The sequence below is a fragment of the Anopheles coustani genome, chromosome X (genome assembly GCF_943734705.1).
Source record: "Anopheles coustani chromosome X, idAnoCousDA_361_x.2, whole genome shotgun sequence".
Taxonomy (NCBI): Eukaryota; Metazoa; Arthropoda; class Insecta; order Diptera; family Culicidae; genus Anopheles; species Anopheles coustani.
The window spans coordinates 14,864,937-14,888,350 of NC_071290.1; the positions used below are offsets into that span (position 1 = coordinate 14,864,937).

At 47.9% G+C, this 23,414-nt stretch overlaps 2 protein-coding genes across 2 annotated transcripts in view; both read left to right on the forward strand.

Annotated features, from left to right (window-relative positions):
• The window catches only part of LOC131269336 (netrin-1-like), an 83,508-nt gene extending 70,761 nt beyond the window's left edge, over nucleotides 1–12,747 (forward strand). Inside the window, exons 5-7 of the mRNA XM_058271687.1 lie at nucleotides 9,187–9,252; nucleotides 12,223–12,517; nucleotides 12,603–12,747. Coding sequence (XP_058127670.1) covers nucleotides 9,187–9,252; nucleotides 12,223–12,517; nucleotides 12,603–12,747 — 506 coding nt within the window. The remainder of the gene's footprint in view (nucleotides 1–9,186; nucleotides 9,253–12,222; nucleotides 12,518–12,602) is intronic.
• Nucleotides 12,748–15,121: 2,374 nt separating this feature from the next.
• Nucleotides 15,122–23,308, forward strand: LOC131269132 (NCK-interacting protein with SH3 domain). The gene is made up of 8 exons (XM_058271458.1): nucleotides 15,122–16,025; nucleotides 16,470–16,654; nucleotides 18,467–18,616; nucleotides 18,873–18,954; nucleotides 19,031–20,365; nucleotides 20,690–20,911; nucleotides 21,038–21,210; nucleotides 21,284–23,308. The coding sequence occupies exons 1-8, from the start codon at nucleotides 15,995–15,997 to the stop codon at nucleotides 21,473–21,475; spliced, it is 2,370 nt and encodes a 789-aa protein (XP_058127441.1). The 5' UTR covers nucleotides 15,122–15,994; the 3' UTR covers nucleotides 21,476–23,308.
• The last annotated feature ends 106 nt before the right edge of the window (nucleotides 23,309–23,414 follow it).

Consider the following 23,414-nt stretch of genomic DNA (forward strand, 5'->3'; position numbering starts at 1 on the left):
GCAGAAGTCGCCGCGCGAATAGCGGTGTTTTTCCACGCACAACAACACAAGCGCTACTTTGCTTCCACCAGAGTTAAGGAAAAAGAGGCGCGCGCGATCGCGTGCCCCCGGGTGCGATTTAATTAACTTTCAAACAACGAGCAGCGAACATGAATAATGTCGATCGAGAGAGGAGCAGCAGCGCGCGAGATCCCCCTATACACATCATAACTCCCTAGGGCGATGTTGATGTGTTGTGGGTGGTGAAGAAATGACATTGGAGCGGCGAGAAAAGTTCTAAAGGTCCTAGAGAAAGGAAGTACCCTCAACTGGATTCGAACCGGCGACGGGCGACATTTTAATTAGCCTCCTCTCCAACGCGTAACGCTCTGCACTACGGAGCTCGATCGATCGAAGCTGTCCTAAACGGGGGTAAAAACGGTATCCCGGTCGCAAGCGGCATACAGCTGAATCCAATGCTATTCCCCTGCACAAGATGCAGCTGGAATGGTACCGATTCACGCAGAGCAGTGAAAAACTGCATGCGCAGATATATTGTTGCATCCTGCAGCCGGTGCGAGGCGCGGCAGGATCGAGGGTGCGAAAAATCGGTTGCTTCAATAACGTCTCAACACCAAGGGCATCGTCGCCTTCATCTTTAGCTACTCTCCTGCCCCGGTCTCCGTTGCCGCCGTCCGCCCACCACCGACAACATTGGGCTTAACGCGTCAAATGCGCAAGCAGCGCTGATGGCGAAGATGATCAGGCTGTTCGCGGCTGTGAAACGCGACGCCCAGCTTAAACCTGAAACCTGCCGACGGCGGGCGGGGATCAGAGTCCGGGAGCGTCAGGTTCACCCTCCAAAGGGGTTCGGACTCCACCTCCAGCATCCAACAAATCCAAACCGAGCGCTATTTATCATGCATTCATTAATTTATCACATCACCATTATGGCGAAGTAATTTCGCATATTATGGAGATTTATCATAGTCCCCGTGCGTATCTCCCTCCTCCCTCTCTCTCTCCTGTCCACCTCATCTTCCTCATAAGCTCTTCCTAGAGGGCACGCGTGACAGGCCCGATTGCTTTCGCGGTGCTCCAAACCCGGGCTGCGCAATGGCGTAAGCTGGCTTGCCGACTGGTTGGCGGGGAGAGGCGGGGAGAGGAACAACCCCCGGAGGTTGACGCGGTTTGATTTAATAATGTTGTGCTGCTCGAACCACTTCTGCTCGTGGGCAGGCAGGCAGCCAAGCCAAGCCAAGCCAAGCCATGCCACCGTCATCAAACGTCTTCCTTCCGTGCGCTCTTTAATTCGCGTGAAGCTGCACTTTTGCGCGCTGCATCGGTTTTTAACAGCGTCTTCGCTTTCGGGGGTTTCGGTGCGACCCCAAAACGTAACCTTACGCGCAATGTTAATGAACAAAACATGTTGCGTATTGATTTAGTGCGCCCATCGCCCATTTGCGAGCAGTTGCGTTTGCGCGGCGTTTCCTTTTGCGACTCCGCTTCGGGCCGCCGACACTCTTCGGGTTGGGTTGGTTTTTAATTACAGCAAACCTTCACCGATACCTTTTTTTTCCTCGGTTTAGCTTGGATGAAATGTTGAAGCTTCCACATGATCCCAGCCTTCAAACAAATCGCTTGCCGTCAGTGAAAACTCTCTGCGTGTTTCCAAAACCTTGCTTCGATTCCATACGATTAAGCGACGGCTAGACATAGTGGAAATCGCACGAATTTTCCCCCCCGCCAACGGGAATCGCGCTGGACGACGGGAAACTCCATATGAAAAACGTCGATTTCGCAGTTGCTCAATTGAAACAAGTTGCATTCGCTTCAAACTCAATTTGAAAGTTATGCGCTCAAATTGTCATTCAAATGTAAACAAATGAACTTGTGTTGTTGTTTAAATCATTTTGTTGATCAAAGAAGATAAAACGTCTTTAAAAAAAAGCACAGTTGAAGAACTATAGTGAAAAGAATACGGACGATACTTTTCTTGAATGGGCCGAAGCCTGGTGCTTCATGAGGCTGCACTTGCTACAACAACGTCGGTGTATAGGCAACGTATATGGATGCGGCCGATGTTGTTGGAGAGAAACCAAAATGCGAGTAGTCTTCTATGCAAAATTTTGGAGGAGGAACTCGACAACACCATTCATAAACTTTATATATGATAATGATTCACAATTCCACTTTTAACTTGCCGCCAATTTAAATCACGTAAACAAACTAAAACGTAAACAAAGCTTCACGCTGACAGATCGGACGAATAAGCTCGTTCCCGTTGGATATTCTGTCGAAACTGGGCTACTTTTACGGGAAATTCCCGCCATGTTTAAACAGCGGTTTAGACATACAGTACCCCCATTTGGTCGGGATTTTCCGATTCGAAATAAACAACAAAAAAAACCCCCATGGTTTCCGGCGAGCTTTACGTCTGGAAAATCGACACTCATTCCGGGGCTTGCGCTGGAAAAAGTTCCACCGTGCGGATGTCGCTAACGCTAACCAAGCGCTTCGAAACTGCATCCAATTATCGCCATAAATCACGCTACCGACGGGGGATGGGAAAACGCGGCCAAAATTCCGGAAGCCCAAAATTCCGCCCGAACATCGGCTGCCGGGCGTTTTCCGAGAGGGGGGCCTTCTTTGAAAAATATGTGAATCGAGCCGGAATGGAACGCTAACAATGTTGCCACTTCTTGCCGCTCAAAACGTTTTTTTCTCCATTTCGTTTCTTTCGCTGTCAAAGCGGCTGGGAAATTTGCGCACTGCAAACGAGCGCATCGTTTTTCGCCGCTTTCGGAGTTACTATATCGACCGACTGGCCTCCCTCCCCGTCTTTTCCTTCTACTCAACCACTCGAACACGAATGACCGACCGAGCTAGTAGTGTAGTAATTCGAAATAATTACATTTTAATCCATCCCCGGTTTTGCGAGAGTCTCCGTACCCCCCGGAAGCAAAAGGAACCGAATTTTCCACCGAAAATTGGACGCATTCCAGGCAGTTTCGGCCGGGAAGGATTGTTCCACCACCACCACAAGCGCTCGTGCAAGCGGCGAACTGGGAAATCATCCCAAAATGTCCGATGCGATTTATGCGCTGGCGAGGGCGCTCCCATAAACATCGACATATTGTCGGCCAAATGTTGAAATCGTTTCGTGGGGTCCATTTTCCACGATGTGGACGTTTTCATCCGCCAGCGTAGCGACTTTTGTTTTCATATCATATTAATTTTTTGACCAAACGAAAATACGATGCGAACAAACAGAAGCACGAGCGCGGTTTTTCGCAGAGATTCGGAACCGGATTTTCCCTCCTTCCCACCCAGGGGTGGAGCTTTTGGGAAATCCCATAAGCTGTGCGTTCTAGGAGTTCGAGATCGAAAATGCAGGGACTAGCAGAAGCGAAACAAAAATATCCACCCGTAGGCGAACCGGACAGGGAAGCGAAAAACAAAACACTACCAGATTCAGATGTGTTGTTTCTTCCCGTTTCGCTTTAAAAAAACGCCGTTCGGGGGAAAAAATTCGGCAATCGGTAAAGCGGTCATAAGCCCCCGGGGGGGCGCTTGGAAGCGCACCAAGACTCCCGGACGAAGCTCCCGGAACCGATTTGTTCCTTGAGCACCACATCATGGAATTGGGAGTGGATTTGCAAAAGCAGCACGAACAAAAAACCAAAACTCCAGTGAGGAGGAAACAGAAGCAAAAAAGAAAACGCGCAGCATGTGGTTGAGTTCGCGTACAGGATTTGTCTCATCGCTTCGCGTTGTAAAGGATTCTCCCGGGTGCGTTTATTAACAAACCGCACTTTTTCGAAAGCACCTTGTTCGAGCGGGTGGGTTCATTTGTTTCCATTACCAGGCTATAATTCTCCCATTTCCAAGATGGATATCGATTGATCGAACATGCGGCGACATATCGGCAACGAAAAAAATGCGCTTACAAATAATCAAATTATCCCACCCTCCGGCACGTGTTCCGACTGTGCGATGCGGCCCGGCCCCGTTAAAGGCTCCATTTGCATTCCTTTAACGGGGCCGGGTTTTGTTTTGTGTTGTTTTCCTTTAGCGCCGGGTCGGGTCGTAAATTTTTACGCGTCCACAAACTCAATATACATTCCGTCATCGATTTCGAACGCACTATAGCGCCAGGCACCTGGCTCCGGCAGGGGTTGGCTTGGGTCTCTTCAACGACACCGGAATGTGTGGCAAACCAGCCGGAACGGTTATGACATCTCCTGATGGGAAAGTGGAAAATAAAGAACGTGTGAAACGCAAAGCATACCCAGAAAAAAAGGGCCTACCTTTTCCCCCCGACGGGGTCTACACAGTCGATGAAGACATTGAAGTGAGCCGAAGGAACAGGTGGTACATTATTCAGGCGGATCAGCTTCCCGGGGGAAATCTGCTCAAATATGACGCGTTCCGTTAGGTTTATTATGTACTGCCAGCATCGAACACTGCATCGACGGCGACCGCGTTGGGGAGATGCAGTGACGAAACCCGGGTGGCTTTACATAATCCAGCCCCAACCTGATCCGTTTCCGGTACGAAGAAAAACGACCAATGGGGAATCCTGAACTAGGAAGGAAGTAAAGTCTAACAAAAGTTTAAGTGAAAAGCAACGAAGTTGCAAACGTTTCAATCATTTAAGGCTGTTAAGAAATGTTTTATTTTGCCACAATGCTAGTCAATTCCGATCGAAATGTTTTGTTGTACATGTACCGTCTTTTTATCAACAGAAACGAGTGAGTTATCATTCATGATGTAAACTTGTTAAACATTCCCTGGTGTGTTATTTCTAACAATAATGTTTCGAAATTGCAAATAGCTTTTCATGCACAGTATTCCGCTTTGAATGCTCTTCAAACATGTATGAAACGCGCTATACCAATTAAAGTTGTCAGTTTTAATATAGTTTTACTTGTTCGTAGCGAGTGTTATCTAAGTAGCATTTATTTTAAAGAGCATTGATGAGCATAAGCAATAAAATTGAGGTTTATTAACACACTTGATAGCTTGACATAAAAGCATCTTGTTATGAAACATTTCAAATGAAAAAAACTTTCAGTTAATGATTGTTTAAAATCTTGCTGGCTCGTTATTCTTAAGGTCTTTACAAAAGATTAACAACTCTAACCAAAAGATAACATACAACACGAGTTGTTTCATATCCTTCGAACATACAGGAAATAGCCCGCAATGCTAGGAGAATTGTTTTTCCCAAATACATTTTTCTGTAAATGTCAATTCTCCGAAACTAAATCTATCTTTATTCAGTTTCATTGAAGCGTACTATTAAGAAAATTTTCAAAATATAACTTAAAAATGTTATCTAACTATAAAACATTTAATTTAAATAAGTTAAATTTCAATTTTAAATCACGAACATTCATGGCCCTTTTGGGTTGATGAATGTTCATGAATAATTTGCTCGATAGTTACATCCAGGACAATATGAACGCAATATATGTCTGTTTTAACCTAGTTTCCTTAAGTTTCTCTGAAACGAATGTTCCAACTAAGCATAATTAATGTTATTTTAAACAAACTTTACTCAATTGATAGTAAACTTTGATATTTTTGTACAAAATGTTTAGCCCAAAATACAAGAATCAACAAATGGAGGGGTTTCAATCTCTTCAATCATCTTTTTTATGTTTCTAAGTCCATTCTATTCTGGTTTTATTGTTTTATATAGAATGTTCAAACAAAATCAAATCTGTTTACTCTAAATCCTTCGGCGAGTTTTCACTACCGTCGTCTGAATAGAGCTGTCGTTCGACCGTAGAGAGAATTCTACACCCCACCGTGAGCGGTTCGAGCGGTTTGACAGGGCATCCTTCCATCCGTTCGCGCAAGGACTCTGGTGCCGCAAGTGAAATGTTGCCAGATTAAGATACGAGCACGGGCAGAAAGGGGGAAGAAAATAAAAGGAAACACATCACAATTCCCCTGTTCCGTTTACGGGGGTGCAAATCGGAGTTCCACCCGCAGAAATAGAAAAAAAACACGCACATCGCGCACAGCCACCCCCTTCCTTCCCTCCGGAAAACCTCCCCCGATTGCGATTTGTCGTTGGTACGATATGCCACAACTCCAGGACGGGGGAGTAAGGGGTTCTCCACCGCCAGGGATAAGCGGGGATCCCGGGAAGAGTGTTTTATTTTCGCAGCCGAAAACATTATATTTCAATTTTCCATCCAAAACAACAAAAAACCGCCAACACAAACGAGGGAACGATGGCCAAAAAAGATTATTCTTTGATCGGTAAAGGGGCGTGCGGTTAAGTGACAAAGGGACGAGGGAGCGGGGAGCACAAGAATACAAGAGCCTCCAGCGAGAGGGATGCAAAGAAAGGACGAACCCACAAACTGTTTGAGCGGTGTGATTTACTTTTCGTTTGTCTATATGAAAATTAGGGGCCTAACAGGCTTAACCGCAGTCCCTCCCGTCCGCTGCTCGTATCCTTTAATGTTTCGGTGTGGGGTTCTCCTGTCATTTCCATCGAGAGTAGCATCCCCATCCCTGTTGCCGCTTCCAAACGCCTGCCGATAATCCGCACCGCACACGCCATTTTTGCCCCTCGAACCAAATGTCAACTGCTATTATTGTACCCGTCGGCACTGTCATCGATGCTTCCGGGATGATGTCGGTCCGCGCGCCAACCCCCTTTGAGCAAACAATTGCCTCCCCCCTCGCCCTCCCCTACTGCCAGTGTTTCGTGTCGCCATTTGTCGCAATGCCGTCTCGCCTCGTAATCGGGCTGCGCGCGTTGTGCAACACCGGCGTTTTGTTTGCGTTCCGTTGACTGGCTGCTGAGCTCTTGAGCTAACAAACCACAATTCTTTCCCCGCCTGTACAACCCCCCCGGTGTGTCCACGGACGATGGGATCGTAAAACCCGGGCATGCCTCGCGTTGGCATTGGGGGCTAGACACGAAGCGCTTTCTCCGAAAATACTTCGGAGGTCAGCATTCTAGGGGCTGGGCGTTTTAATGATCCGTCCGCGAATTTTGCGATAAATCCTGGTGTGTTGCGAGCGTGTGCCAAAGAAAACAACGTTTCGCAAATGATCCACTGCCTACGACGGGGTTATCATCATCCGGGCTAGAACGAAGGAATGTGTTACCCTTACCCTTTTACCTTCTTCCTCCGCACTCCGTTTCCGTTGTTTTCTTCACACCAATGAAGGAACCCTTAGGAACCCCGCATGCGAGTTATTAGCGAGCACTGAGTGCTGGCTTCTAGTGGGCAAAAATGGGCACGATTTACGCTAACGATGTCATATTTGGCCCCGCTGTCGTATACGACGGGGAGTTATTATCGCAGTAACGGCGCCGAAACAATTACCGAAACCGGGGGAAAACCCCTCCCGGGAAGGCCCGTCGATGCCTCCGATTTCCGAGCATCGGAGTGCGCGATTAAACGGATTATCCTCCGGCTGCTGCGGACTCCGTACGATTCCGGGTCCGGTTTTATAATTGCACCCATATACATATCGGACACCTCACTTTCTCCCTCTCTCTATCTCTCTCTCTCCCTATTTGGCCAGGATGAGGGGTTTGCCACTGCCGGCAGCAACTGGTAGCCAACATAAATGTTTATGTGCCTGAAAGCCGCTGGGCAGTTTGGTTTTATCGTGTGTTTGCTCGTGCGCTTGCGAATTGCCCTAAAATTCACTTCCATCCGCAGCGGCAATCCCGCCCGCGTAAATCAACCCGCCCCCTCGCTACCCTTGCCCGTTGGGATTAGGACAGCGCCGCCGGAAGCAAGTGCGAAACCCGGTGCAGAAACGGTGCGAACGATTAGTGGTTGTTGTCACGGATAATGTGTAAACAAACGCCACCATTAGTAAGGCGGTGATTGCGGGGTGGGGAGGTGACGAAGGAGTGCGTGGAGAAAGGTAGTATGAATTTTAGCCCCCCACCCACGCATCCCCCCTCCCGGGCACGGGTCGGCTCTGCATTGCGGTATTGGAGCGCGTGGCTCGTGTGTAATCTAAATGGCCCCGGTCGCCATCTAACGGGTCTTAACGCCTAACACGCCTAACGCCTCGCCTCGGTCGATAAAAGCCGCACAACTACAAACGGCGGCTCCGGCTGGCGCACGGTGAAATTAATCCTGAATCATCGACGATCATAACTACACCGATCGGTCCGTCCCTTTGGCCGGTTTGCTTGCCGCCCCTAGGGGGGAAATGCCAGCTCCATTCGCACAGTGGGCTGAAGGGCGGGCCGCGTGGAGGGTTTGACCGCAACGGTGGCATATGTACCAGAAACTGTAATTTGAGAATTTTCCAAATTTTAGTAAATTTTCACTGCTAAACATCCGAGATATAGACAGTCGAAGGGAAAAGATGACACACCGTACATAGTTTTTTTGCTGTTAACTTTAGTCTAGGCTATCAAAAACCGACACTGAAATACTCAGCATCTCTGAATGCGAACCGTAGAAATATTATTATATCATACTGAAAACTCTTTTACAGACTCTTACAAATTATTCAGCTACGCAATTAAGATTGCAAAAAAAGAACTATTCGTCCCCGCACTCTCGATATGAATATCCATGGAAGTAAAAAGTGATGATGGGTAGAAATACCACGTCCCTTGCCCCAGATCACGGCACTCGAAAATGCGCCTGTTCCTAGCAAGGAAAACCGGTGGGAGATTTAACGCTTTGAAGCGTGGATTTTCACAACAATGATGACATTCAAACGCGATGATGAGAATCGATCACAAGAATGTGTTCAATCGGAAGAAACTGTAAAAGCCGCATGGTAACTTCCACGAACGCCAGGGATCTTGCCCACTGTGCTTGGGGACGGAGGTGTGCATTTAAATTCGCCAATCTGCGCCAACACCTCCAGCTACGGCCAGCGGTCTTATCCACATATCTACATGGGCATCATCATCATCATCATCATCATCATCATCTCCAGCACAATCCAATCGCCTCACACCTGCACCTCATCGAGCTCGCATCCTTCATCCTTCAACCGAACAACAACCAAACAAACCACCTCGATCGTCCATTCATTTTTTTTTCTATCGATCCTTTTTCTCCCTCTGCTTTCGATCACTCTCTCTCTCTCTCTTGCTCTTTGCCCTGCTCGGATCCGGATATTTTTTCTTTCTCTCGTCTTCTTTTTTCTCTTTCTTCGTTTCGTTCTCTCTTTCTCTCTTGTTTTCCATTGCAGAGTGCGGAAAATGCAGAATCGGCACAAAGCGGCTAAATCTGAACAAGTTCTGCAAAAGAGATTACGGTAAGTGTTGCTGTGATTACAATGTGGTACCACTGACGCTGCTGCTCAGTGGTTAAGTACTACTCACCGCCAAGCAAAACCACTATAGAAACACGCGCGTGTCATTTAGACCGGCCGAGATAATGGCGAAACCGGTGGAAAGTGTTGGCCCACCGGCGTCCGCAATGGTGGAGCACCTTTCCGACAATGTTGGGAAGGGGCACATGCATTTAAAGTACACTACCATGCTACACTCCCCTTGTAGATTAGGCACTTCCCAAACACTTATCCTACATGCGTTCCAAGTTGGGAATGCAAAACTTACCCGTGTTGGGAACGGACACCTTCAACACTAAGACACTTCTATCGATTCTTCTTTCTTCACTGAGACACTATCGATTTACACAATTGCACAAAATAAATCACCTAATTGCGTAGGAAAACTTTCACTTTTTATCACCGCACAACAAAACGAGGCAAATCGCGAACACGTACTGACAAGGCCGTCAAAATAGAGACTGAGAGCATCCAAACTTTGTTTACAAAAGAAAACAAAGAGAGGAAGAGAGCGCGATCGTGCGGTATGATCGATTGATAACGGGACATTCCCATTCATAAAATCGAGCAAAATTCGAATGTACTGTTATCGATCGATGAATTTGGTTGTCACATCTTACCGTTCTGCATATTTTCCTGCACTAGAGGTTTTGGGATTAAAAAACCTCGTTAATGGAACGCACATCCTAAGCTAAGGTGATAGTTTTGGCGGCCCAGTATGTTATATAGAATTTTATTTAGAATCTAGTATACAGTGAGTACATCTCTGGCATTATACTGATTAGCTGAAAGATATAAACAAGAAGAAGAGACTATATTTTAATTGGAACTGGCTACGTTCAGTTCCTCTTTAGATGGACAAGCTAATTTAAAATACAGGCTTCAAATGATCAGCCTCTTCTAGAATCCGTAAAGATCGCTTCTACCTGGCATCAATGTACTACTTGCCAGTACTGAATCGTAGCTGCGATCTCTGATTTTAAAACACCTTCCCACACTGCATCGTGATGTCATTCGACATTTGTTGGATTTGAGCGTTTTCCTTCGAGCAGACTTCGCGAGATTGCGTTGAACTTCGGAAGGCTTATTTCTCCGCGATCATCTGCGTTATTGCGCTTCCCAGTTTGTTCAATGCATCACCACACCTCGTGGGGAGTTATAATTCGCTACGGAGCAAATGGTTAGCGCCTGTCGCCTTCCTGTTGGTAAAACAATCTGTCTGCATTCAGGTCTGCGATGCATGGTAAACTCCCCCGGAGGGATGCCGCCGATGGTTCCCGTCTTTGAATGTGTAGCAAACGAATTAGCGTCTATTTCACAACGGCCCGGATGAACCTAACGGTGACCTTGGGGTAGCTAAGGGACGGCGACACAATTCCCACCAGTTACCGGGGTAAGGAGTGGTAGGTTTGGCCCAGGGAGTTTTCTCCTCAGTAGGTTTGCAAAAACACAAACGCCAGTTCACACCATACCGGAAGCAGCGATGGTGAGTGCTCAATTGTGTCGACTGTGTTGCCGCCAAATGCTGCGGACACAAAAAAAAACCACGAAACAAACAAACCGTACGATGCGCATCCTTCTCACAACAATGGTTAAGGTGCAACAGACAATATTTGCACCAAACCGGCAATTCGCACTTACCCAGCCGCTTTATCAGACGCGCGAAGCGCTGTTGGCAAAGAAATTAGCATAGACAAACGACAGGTCGGCAACGCCGCGGCCCGGAGTCGGGCGGAAATGGGGTTTGCCTAAAGAAATAAATATTTCAATTCCATCCCAGCGGACAGATCGACCATAAAAGGATCGTCGCAAGTGTCGAGAAGTGCTGCTTATCTTGATCTGCATGCATTTGGCGGGCGGATCATAAAACCGCGCGAAATTCCGTCGGCTCCTCCACGGCTGCCGTATGGAAACCCGGCGTGTCGCGAAAGGTGCTAACTCGATAACAGCTCGTTGGCGACCGTAAAAGCAACATTACCCATGACCAGCTTGGGACCGCGCTGCCTCGGCGGGTGCTCAGAACGGCCATCTGATCCCATCGATGTAATCCTCGATCGGATCGGACGCAATTATATCGTTTACAACCATCGGGGCTGGTTTTTCCATGGTATACGCTGGAACTGGAGCTCCCCGTAGTGTTAAGGGACGCCTACGGCACACACTGGATTCTAAGCGGCTTATATCCATAAACCATTCAGCTCTATTGCTTCATTAACGGCAACCCGCGGATCGTGAGATGTCATCCGGTTCCCGAAGGTGGTCGCCTACCGCAGATGATGTGCGACTTTATTGCAAGATTTGATGTAGATATGACAAGAATGCGTGGCGTTACTTTTATCCCGCTGACGCCGTGTCAGCGATCTCAGCTATGACATTGGCTCACACCCGGTAATCGACAATATATTACCTAGTTCCCCCCACATCGATTGGTGGAGGGTATAAACACCCTGTAAATGCGATTGGTGTTAAAGTAGCGCTAAAAGGATGGATCGGTTTTACGAGCAGCACTATCTCGGTGCCATTTGCAGCTGCAGCCTACACAGCAGTGTCCGCACAGCGTAATGGGGACGCTCTGGCGGCCATTTGCAATGCACGGGTGTATTTGCCACACTAACTAGATCGTGCTCGTGCGATGTTTGGTCTAGCCGTTGGCGCTTGATGGGTCCGGATTAAGATTACAAGATAATCCTCACCTGTCCGAGTACCGTTACGGCGACCGATAGTATGTAGTACAGAGCGTTGATCTTGTCGGAATCAGATAGAGTGTAATACTTAGGGTACACAAACTCCAGCATCTGCTAGTAATGGTTTCGCACGGTGACTGATAGTACGTACAGCAGAGTGTTGATATTGTTGCGGTCAGATCGGCTCCACTGTAATACTATAAGGTAGACGAACTCCAGCTAATATTGGTACTGGTTCCGCACTCCGTAGTGATAATGGCGAAGGTAATCGGAAGGGACATAAAGAGCGACAACGGAAACCTAAAAAGCCCCGGCAGCGCAAGCCGGTACCAGCAGGCACCGGCACCACAGCAGCACCAGCGATACCGCGACCGGGCGACCGAGGACGCGGCCGTGGTCAGGTTCCGCCTAAGCGTGCAGAAGGCGTTCAAGCGAAGCCGAAATCCCGCCAGCCCGCTGGCCAGCGCGACCAAGTGGGCGTCGGTGCCGTTCATCGTGAGCGCCCACGATCTCGAATGCCGCTGCCCAAAGATCAAAGTCAATAGGTAAGCTCTACCCGGGGGGAGGGGGAAGATAGGTGTAGGATCTCACTTTGCCTTACCACGGCGCGTTCACACGCCCTCTTTGCAGATCCTATCTGATTCTGGGCCGCGACTCCGAGGGACCACCGGGCGCACTGGGTGTCGGTCCACGGTCGATCGTGATCGAGTGGCGTGACGAGTGGCACCGGCGGCTGAGGAAGTTCCAGCGGCAGGCATCAAGGACCTGTGACTGATCCACCGCATCGGCGTACAACGAAGACTCCCAACGAACGGAGTAAGGACGACATCCATTGAGGCGGCGGCTGGCAGCTCCGCCTGTGAGCTGAGGGGAGGAAGTGAAGTGACTAAGCTAGAACCCACTCAACCTATTTATTATCACCCAACCAAACGTGTCCAACAACTATTATCCCCTATTCCCTATTATGATAAGTTCATCAAGCCTTTCGGCACTAAGGCGTAGACGATACTAAGGCGAGAATATAAGAGTACGGTATATACGGAACGCGTAGATTCGACGAGAGTTTGGAGGAAGATGCAGAGTTGGAATTGGAGGCAGCGTTTGCAGCAGGAGAAGGAAGATTTCTATTTGCGGTGACAGTACGCCGCTGCTATTCGATATCCTTTCGCTCATTTACAAGTAACGATTACATTCCACCAACGACGAGCTCGTGGTTCGGTTTACGGCGCACTAACTCGCATTCTGGACACTTCGACGGGCTATAGCATTGAGTTAGCGCGGAATCGTAGGACGTAGGGCAGGTTCTTGGGTACTCCAAGGACTTTTGCGCAACAAACCAAACAAAGTATAGTTCCTTCACGGTGGCAGATGACAATCGTTTTCGGACGTAATCGCAAATATCCGCTAGTAGCGCTTCTTCCACCGTCTAACACCGGATGCCAAAGCTAGGGAACTACGTGTGAAAGACGAGAAGACGAGAGGCCAGTAACCAGGAAGGCAACACAATTATCCTATCAATACACTTATACGGTTCATCGTTTTTTATATCAATTGCTGTTGACGTTTTTTGCGGTGGTTGCGATACTCGTGTTTGACCATTTGGCGTTTGACATAAAATCTAACGAATCATTTGATCCATAAATAACAAATCATCTGCATTAACATTACTCCCTAGAAAGCCCAACGTGCAACCGTCGGGCGATGAGACACGGGTGCAGCTTTTCCTGCGTCCGAGTCTCCACCTCGGTACGGTATAATTTAACAAAAAAACGAAACTAAAACGTAACGCATGGGAAGAGATATTTTTCGTATACATACACATATGTTTCTATTCCGCTGCCAGTCAAAGAAATCGTTTATTTTTCGATGCACTCGATGCCCAAGCGATGTAGCGAGCCCGAGTGCTTAGGGTTAATATACATCTTACACGCATCTAGCTATTATTTCCATGTTTTTCGTTATAGTAGATGGGATGTTCCATGTATACAACTAATTCAATAAGAGATCATCACTCGAACACTCACAGCATGTCAAAAGAAAAATTTGTGCAAAAATAATAATTATAATAACAAGGCAAACTAAACACATCCATTCGACACACTCATCACACATGGTGGAAAAGATTTAAATGCAAATAAAGGTAATTAAAGAAAACAACCGAGTCGTTTTATTTCAGTAGCAAAGATGTGGAGAAGAATGAATGAAATTATAACTTACCAATAGTTTTGGTTTTGGTGATCCACCGGTTTTTAAAGTCATTTTGCCTACTTAGTTTCCACCATCCTAGTGGTGGGTGTATTCCATATTTTACTTTACCATTTTATTGTGCATTATGAAATTTATTACTGTTACCTAAGATTATTATTTTCTTTCGCACACTTTTGTTTGACCAATTCGATGGGTTTTGAATTGTCTTGAAATTTTCTTACACGAAAAAGGGGGTCTGCTCGTTAAGCATTATTTCAATAAAGCGGCTATTTTTGAATGATTTTTTGTGATTAATGAATCAGTTTCTAAAACCGTTAAGTTATCTGTTTCTGTTTTTTCAGCAAAGGTTACGTCGATATTTCCGATTTGACGAAGGCCCCTTTTAAAACCGTTTCATTTGTTTAGAATCTTAAATTTTGTGTTTAATTTCGATCGACTGTTTAAGTCGATTTTATAGTTGTTTATCATTGAATACTACTAGATTCACATATTAATTTTGATAACAAGCTAGAGCAGCTGGTAAAAAATCAATAATTGTAATAGAAGCCGTTTTAACACCGAGCAAAATTTTGAATCTTTGCGACGACACCAGTGACATCTATCATGATGAGAAACGAGCAAGTGCAAGCTAAGGAAATGCCAAGGTAGTTAGTCAAAGCTAGCTGCTGGCCCAAGGTGCCTAGCATTAAACGTCAAACTTGCATGCATGGCTTTTATGGCACAAGTTACATGCCAGAGCTTACGAAGCAGCGCTGCGGTGCACGACTCCCGGTTGAACGCCCGTCAAATTGAACTTTTCACAGAATTCTAAGCAAATTCAATGTCAAATGTTCCCGATTCGCATCTCCCAAGGAGTTGTCTCAACATGAGCTGTCAATTCGGTCGTGGTACGAGCAGCAGCTCGGCACGGTATAGTTGTGTCCCGACCCTCGGCAGAAGGAGTGCAGAAAACATTCGCAACGGCCTTGGTGCGGCCACCACCTTACCAGAGCTCGCGGTTTGTGTTGTGTGCTTTACGCCAGTAGTGTCCTTCGGCTGCCCGCAGTGTCCGCAATGACGTTGTGATTCGAGAATCCGGCAATATCCGGGAAAATCCAGCATTATCGAATAGTGTTCCCGTTTATCCATCCGTTTCCCGCCCGCCCTTGAAAGGAAAGGAGGAATTCGCAGGCGAGGCTAGCACTGACCTCTCGGTGAACCTGACGGAAGGGCAGCGACGCAGCGAGCAAGAAAACAAACAAATTAAAAGTCGTGCTCGCCTCGAGGTGCTGCTGCTGCTGCTGCAGGATTTGTTTATTTGCCTAAACGCCAACACAGGGCGGCACACGATAATTGGCATCCGATTTTGGGCAATTCGCCTGCTGCTAACGATCTGCGACCTGCGATGCGCCCTAGGGCGTTGGATATTGACGACTTTGTGCACAGTGATTAAACGCACGGCTAGTAGGTCGGTGTCGGAGGTGCATTGGAAGGCATACGTGACTCGAATGCGTACAGGCGTATCCGCTGAACAGTCGGCCCCGGAGTACTGCCAAAGTCAACGGGGGCAGGCCTAAGTAATAGAAGAAAAACAAAACCGCTAGTAGTAGGGATTTTTTTAAATTTTCCACGCGTAACGCACCCATACATACGCTCGCACACACCGTGTCCGTGACGTACGCGGGAGATATACGATAGGATACGTTTACGCAACGGGGCAACGTGGTCAGGATCGCTAGGCTTTTCCGAAATTCTCCGCTTCGACAGCTCCCTCCCATCAACCGGATACCAAACCCCCCATCAAACACGGTCCAGTGTGTCAAACGGCAGCACCAATGGCAGCAGACAGCTTGTCGCAGGAGGCTGGTAAGAAAAACGCCCTACTCTTCCCCCCTCTCTCGTGCCCTTGCACGTGCCGCACGTGGAAAGGGGAGGCAAACAACTGAGAAAAAAATGAAAATGCATCCGCGCCCACCAATGCAGGCAGGCGTTTTTTATTCGTTTCATTCAGCATTTCCTAAAATCATTTTCCGTTTGCTTCCCTTGTTTTTCGCTCCATATCTCACGTCCGGGTTTTATGTGTACGTATGCATCCTAATGCTGCATCCATGCGTCTTCCCCGTCACGGGATCGCATGCCATCCCTGCCTCCGGTGGATTGCTACTAATGCTGGTGCTGCTCCCTGAAACCGAACACAAACACACATGAACGCGAACATAACATCCATCCCGTACCAACGGGTTTCCCCGCTCACCACCCAACACGCAATGGGAAATGGTTGTGGGGGATGGGCGGAAACAACACACGCAGAATGCTTCGAGATGCTGAAGGCACTGTACGACTTCACCGCCGTGTACCCGAAGACGATCAGCTTCGACGAGGGCGAATACTTCATCCTGCACCAGACGAGCGCCCGACAGCGGAACTGGTGGCAGGTGGTCAGCATGAAGGGGAACATTGGCTTCGTGCCGTCCAACTACGTGATAAGGATGAAGGTAAGCATGAGTGTGTGTCTGTGGGGTGGGGGAAGGGCAAATATTCGCTAAAGAAACCGAGAAAATGAGGAAATCGCCGCGGAAAAGTGCCATCGCAAGAGGCCAGCCTCGCGGTTACCGAACGGAAGAAAAATCGATACAACATGCATCTCAAATAAGCCTTCCTCTGCTCGGTCGTTGCGCGCTGTTTTCCCTTGTCCGGGGACTTCAGTCCCCCCCCGTTCCTCTTCGCGTACACTACTCTTTACTTTTATATCCTTGCTCGCTTGGGAGCATAAAAATAAATAGAAAAAAGAAAACGGCAAGGAGCAATGCAAAACAAAAAACCAAAATAATAACACGACCCGTGACTCTGAAGTGTGTAAACCGTAAACATGCACCTCGCTTAAACACACGTCCCCTCGTGGCGTACCCCTTCTCCAGCTAGTTATTTCTGGACGTGTTTGCCCCGTTTGCAACTTTAATAGCCTCCTCGTACAGGGCAGGGCTTCCTGCACATTCAACGTGACTCATCTGCCGAAGCACAATCTGCGCTCGCAACATGGGGCATCAGCCGAGGTTGTTGACAATCCGATCAAGCTCACTCCTCGGGCGGTACGTTTCAATCCTACACCCATACTTCGGAAAAATGTGGGTAGTTTAATTTCGAATTTGACCACACTTTTCACTCCCGAGGGAGGAAGTAAATTTAAAAACCAGTCTGGCCTGATAAATAAGTGAGTGCATTATACTCAAGAATGTTACTGTAGTAGTAACAATTTCATTCTACTGGCAAGCAACACACTATGATCTTAGCGGGCGTTTTTCCAAACAGGCACAATTTCCACTGATCGATTGGAACAGGATATGATGAGCTGTGAGAAGGTGCATTCAGTTGTGCTGCACCAAGCAGACAGGTTTTCCGGCATGCCTTCTCAATTATATTTGAGGCTTGTCATTTTACCTCTTGAACCTGAATAAGGAAGTAAAACCATAGGAAAACGTGCCACATTTGTTCAAATTTTAAAAGTTTTTATTCCATTCTTTATTTTAACAAACCACTTTTTACTATCCAATCATCTTTTTAATTTCAAAATTTAGGACATTATGCTACTATACTATCTGGAATGCATTTTGATGATGAAAATCGAATATAATAATGCAACCAAGCAAAATTTATCAAAAGAGAGGAAAAGTCTCAGATTGGTTAAAAATAATGGAAATAAATGGATTAGCTATAAAAAAGACTTGCACATTTCCAAATATAGAAATCAGCCTCAACATTTTTTAAACTTTACTCATTTAACCGCTTCATAGAGAACGGATTTTTCAGTTCAGTTCAAAAAGTAATATGGACAAGAAATGTTTGTATTACTTATCAAATTTGTTCATGAAAATACATGTCAATACATTGAGGTACATTGTCGTTTTATCTTAAACAAACGTTTTATCAACAAACATTTGAGTTGAGAATAAACTACGTAGTGTATGTTTTTAGCCATTTACGGTCAGCTGATGTGGCCATTAGGACCCTTAAATCCCCTCAGAACAAACCAGATTTTTAGATTTTGTTAGATCTAGATTTTTTTTTTGCAAAAATATATATGAGCGTTTATAATGTCGAAGGTTTTACAAATCAAAGCGAAGCACTTTTTGGTGCACTTTTAGCACAGCCTAAATAATCCATATTTTTGGAATTTAATATTCATTTCATTAAAGTGCAATTGATACGCATATTTAAAAAACGGGCGATTTAATTTTATTTTGTGACGTGCGATAATTCGCGCTTGCAGTGCTTTGTTTTTAACCCATTTCTACCGTTTTTCCCGCCAGGTGAACCCCAACTTCCTGAACGGCTTCCTCGAGTCGAGCATCGAGTCGTTGCGGCTTTCCACCGACAAGGAAATCAATGGGATCATTGGCCGCGAGGAGTTGATCAGCCGGCTGGTGGAGAAGAAGCGGAAGCTGGAGAAGCTGCTAAAGGTAACGTTGAGAGAGAGGGGGAGGGTGTCCTGCAGCCCGTTTCTAACCCAGATTCTCTCGCGCGGTCATTTGACCGATGACCCATTTGGCCGCCATCCCAATCACGGCCCCGCGTGCCTGTGTGTGTATGTTTAGTGACCGGGCTTGGGTGGTGTTGTGAGGTTCTCCTTTCCTTCATGCTGCTGATACACTGTGTTTGTTGTTTTGTCTTTTTTTTCTACCGGCTTGTCCCGAATGTGCTGGCACGTTCCCGTAGTATGAACAATCCGATAGCGAATCGGAGCCTCCTTCGCCACAGAAAATAAGCAACGGACATATTAAGCAACTAGACGGGGACGGTAAGTGACGGTGCACATATCCGTTTTGTTGTATTGAGCAATGTCGCTGACCTCTGGTGGTTCCCGTCGTCCACAGATCGGTCGCAGCAGAGGAATGACATGCAACGGCACTCCACCCCGATGGAGCCGCAGCAGGTGGCGACGACGGCGAAAAAGTCCATGTCGAGTCCGGCGGTGGGTGCGCAGGCACAGGCAGCCGTGCCGCCCCAGTTCATCCAGGAGAGTCCGAGCACGGGCCTGCTGGCGACGAAGGGCGGGCAGCCCGAGCCGGAGCCGCTGACGCCGACCGGTGCATACCACTCGGTGCACGAGCCCAGCAGCACGCTATCGGAGGTGTCGTCCGAGGCGGAACCGACGAGCAATAACACGGCCACGACGGGCACGCTCACGACGACGAGCGACGAAATCACCGCCATTTCGCGCGTCGACGAGCGGGGCCAACCGGGCGAACCGCCGGGGATGGCGTCGTCCGGCGGTGTGCCGAGCGAGGCCGAGAACCAGACCGACCACGAGCCGGACGAGCTGGAAACGACGAACAACGACGACGTGACGGTGAGCGAAAATGAACCACAGCCCGCATCGGAACCGTCGGAACCGCGCGTTCCGAGCTCCGGCGCCGAACTGGCCGGCGATGGTGGCAAGGCGGACGAGACGCTGCCACCGGCAAACGACGGAACGGCGGAACGCAAATCGCCCGAGGCAGACGAAGCGATTCCGAGCGTGCTGGACGATGAGCTGGAGGACCGATTGCCACCGGTGGCACCGATAGAGGCGGCCGAAGTGTACCAGATTGTGGACGCAATACGCAACCGGACGCGGCTCAGCCACGAGCTGTCTAGCGTGGCGCTGCGGGTGGTGCTGAGCGAGCTGGAAGCGCTGGTACCGGCGCAGGTCGGGCGCTACTTCGAGCCGTTCGCGGTACACCTGGCGGCGCCGCTCGACGTACCCGACACGCTGCTCGGCCAGACGCACGACGCGCATCGGCTGCGCGTCATCTTCGCCGAGCTGTCCGACTGCAAGAACGACTCCGAGCAGCGCACCTGGATGCTGCACGAGGACGAGGCCGACATCAGCCAGTACCTGGCCGAGCTGATTCGCATCCTCACCGACGCCGATCCGAAGATCTGCCGCAGCGAGATGGCGTGCGACCACTACCAGAGCATCATCAACCTGGTGCTCTACTACCAGATGGAGACGCGCTGGTCCATCCGGAAGCTGCTGCTGAAGGCGTTCCGGGCGATGTGCCACCTCGACTACACGACCGTCGACATTCTGCTCGGCTCGGTGCTGCCGCTCGAGCTCGTCCAGGACATGGTGTCGAACCCGCGCAACATCGAGAAGCTACAGGAGCTGGCCAACATGCTCATCATCATCTTCTCCATCGGGCGCCGGATGCCCATCAACCAGCAAGGTATGGACCATTCTATCACAATGAACACTCAATCACCCTTAAAAGGATAGGTGTGAATCGAACGGAGAACTTGGCCCTGGACTGCATTCGACTGCTATCAGCCTTTCCCTCCCATCTATCAACCGAGGCACGGCAAACGATTGGAAAAACCGTGCTCCGCCCACAAACACTTGATCACGTTTCATGCTGACGCACACGATTTAGGTCAGAAGATAGGCGCTACCGGTGGCGCTATTCTTCTGCCTTTACGGGTCAATAATATGCCACTAACTTGCACATATTTTCCTCCCACACTTGTGCCGCCTCATCCTCGTATCCACGCAGATCATCTTCGAGCGGATTTCGTTATCTTTCTGCTGAATCTCATCGAGACGCCACCGGAGTGTGACGTGCAGGAGGTGCTACCGGACATCATGATTAACTTGATCCTGTCGTTCAACCTGCAGTTCGACAACTTTACCGACAACGTTGTGCTGGAGGCGATAGAGCAGTTTAAGACGGCGAAAACCTTCACCGAAAAGATACTGCTGCTGATAAACCGCGAAGGTAACTTGTATGTGTGCATGCGGGAGCGCGAGTGTGGAGTGCTAGTTTGTTATTCTGTGCTACTAAAAAGATTCGTTTACTGTTCAACTATTGATTTTGCGTTGTTGTTTTCTCGCGTTTTCCCAGAGGACCCAGTGCACACCCTGAAGCACACACCGGTGAGCATCAATCCGGTGCTGAAGATGCTCGTGGATCTGTTCAGCCGGCCAGAAACGGCTTCAATATTCTACACCAACGACAACAAGGTGCTCATTGACATACTCGTGCGCCAACTCTCGGACCTGTCGGCGGGCGAACCGGTGAGACTGAGCAAAATCGTCCGGAACTCCCCTCACCATCGTAACCCGTTTGCTTCGTTCTCATCTTTCACAGATCCGCAAATGGTACCTCGAGCTGTGCCGGAAGATTCTGCGCAACACCAACTATCCGGAGCACCAGCACCGGAAGCAGGACCTGATGAAAATCTTCACCCGCATCTTCTGCGAGGAGACGGAGTGTAGCGCGAGCGATCAGCAGATCGTGCGTGAGATCGCCAACGAGTTTCCACAGATCTTCAAAGCATGAGCTGCTTTCGCCAAACCCGGCACGATTTGCCGCATTACGGTGCGGCTTTGCACTCCTTGGGCGAACCTTCCTGCTGGGGGCAATATGTCCTTCGGTCACACACACGGGAAGGTGTCAAGCGCGATCGCTTAGCAATAGCGACTAGCGAACGGTGTTATGGCTTTGCATGTAGTACAACTTTTCCCTTCCCATCGTTATATTATTGCTCAGGATTGGTGAAACACCAATGTTAGGGCAAAGCAGTGTTGCTTGTTACAGCTAACACCACACGGCGAGGAGCAACCGATGCAACCGTAACGCATCTACTCGCGCGCATTTATTCTAACTATAGAACTGGTTCGCCATTCTTGTTTGTGGATTGTTTCTCTGTTTTCGTCTTGTTTACTTGGAAATTATTCCGTTAAAACTATCGTACAGGAAACCTAGAGTACTACCAGTTTTGTGCGTCTGTTTATAGAGGATAGAGAAAATATAATAAATAAACCAGTACCAGTTCACCTAGATAAGAGAAACCGAATCTGAGCGGCGGCCAAGAAGGCTTGCTGCCGCCGCGCTGCTTCAGAGCGAATTTTATCCTCCGGTTTTGTTAGCCGCTGCTCGATCGGCGTGTTCGAAGCTGCCAGAGAAGTCCATTTTCGTTATCTAATCGTTAGCAACACAGTCCTTGCCGGAGGAGTGTAGGTAGTCGGTTTGCCATAGTCTATGATACCCACGACGGACGATGTCACATAATTAGTCCGATAACTGTTGATAATGTTTGTCGGAACAACACCACTTTACCTGTTTCCCCGTGTTTCCTTTATGCTCCGTCGTCTGTTTCGTCGCACAATTGCACGCAGGCGAATGAAGGAAATATTTGATATATTTATAGACCTATCTACATAAAAATAGACACACGCAAAGATGTATCTCGCTTATGCGTCGACTAAGAGTGGAGTGTGTGAACGCTAGTCGACCAGCTGTAACCAGCCGTTCCATGCACATCCGGTAGATATTACTATTGATAATAAGAACCCAGACACACGGTATAAAAAACCCCACAACCCGGCTTCAGGTTAGGATGGCTCCAAAGAGCATAGGAAAGGGCGCGGAGATGGGAATACACGCTAGAGAACCAGACCTCCAACATTTCCCAACTGCTATTTGATAGCTATACATCGCGAATGATGTGAATGTTACCGTCGACCCTACGTATCTTCCCCTATAAACCCTTACTTGGATCCTTGATCTCACTAAAGCTGAATCACTTGGCCGGTGCATTTAATGGCTTTAGTTTCGTTCGTTGTTTTCCGCGTAAACTATGCCCAAGCGGTTTTACAAGTTATAACAACAACAGAGTCCTCCATGGGTGCGCTCGTGGGTGCAGATATTAATATAAATAGAGAAATATGTATTGAAAGGGTATTACATAGTCTAGTCACAGTTAGAACGTTTTTAAATATATTTGAGAATTTTTTAATCGACTCAGCCAAAACCAAAATGAACAACAACAAAGAATGCCGATGCCAAAAACGAACAAAGAACAAAACTGGACAACTCCTGGCACATTTTATAATCCTAGCCTCCCTCTTCCTGGTAGAAGTTCAAGTACACGGCTCGAGTTCCACGTGCGGGTGGATTTCCACGTTGAAAACCGAACAAATCTTTGCCAAATTACCAGTGGGACCGCACATTGCACCCTTTGCTGGACCGTTCAACGGCAATTGGCGTGTGCCAAACTGTGGGAACAGTGTTTGAATATCCGCTAGAAAAAAACAATAGCACAAACTTCCGCGCAACGACGAATCTTCTAAAATCAAATCGAAATACTTCAAAATAAAGGTTAATTAACAACGGTTACTTTACAATGTGGCTTGTTGCGGTGTTTGTTTTCTTTGTATATAATTGATTTTCATTGTATTTTCTTTAAACTGTTTTCAAAATTTGTAATTGCACAGCA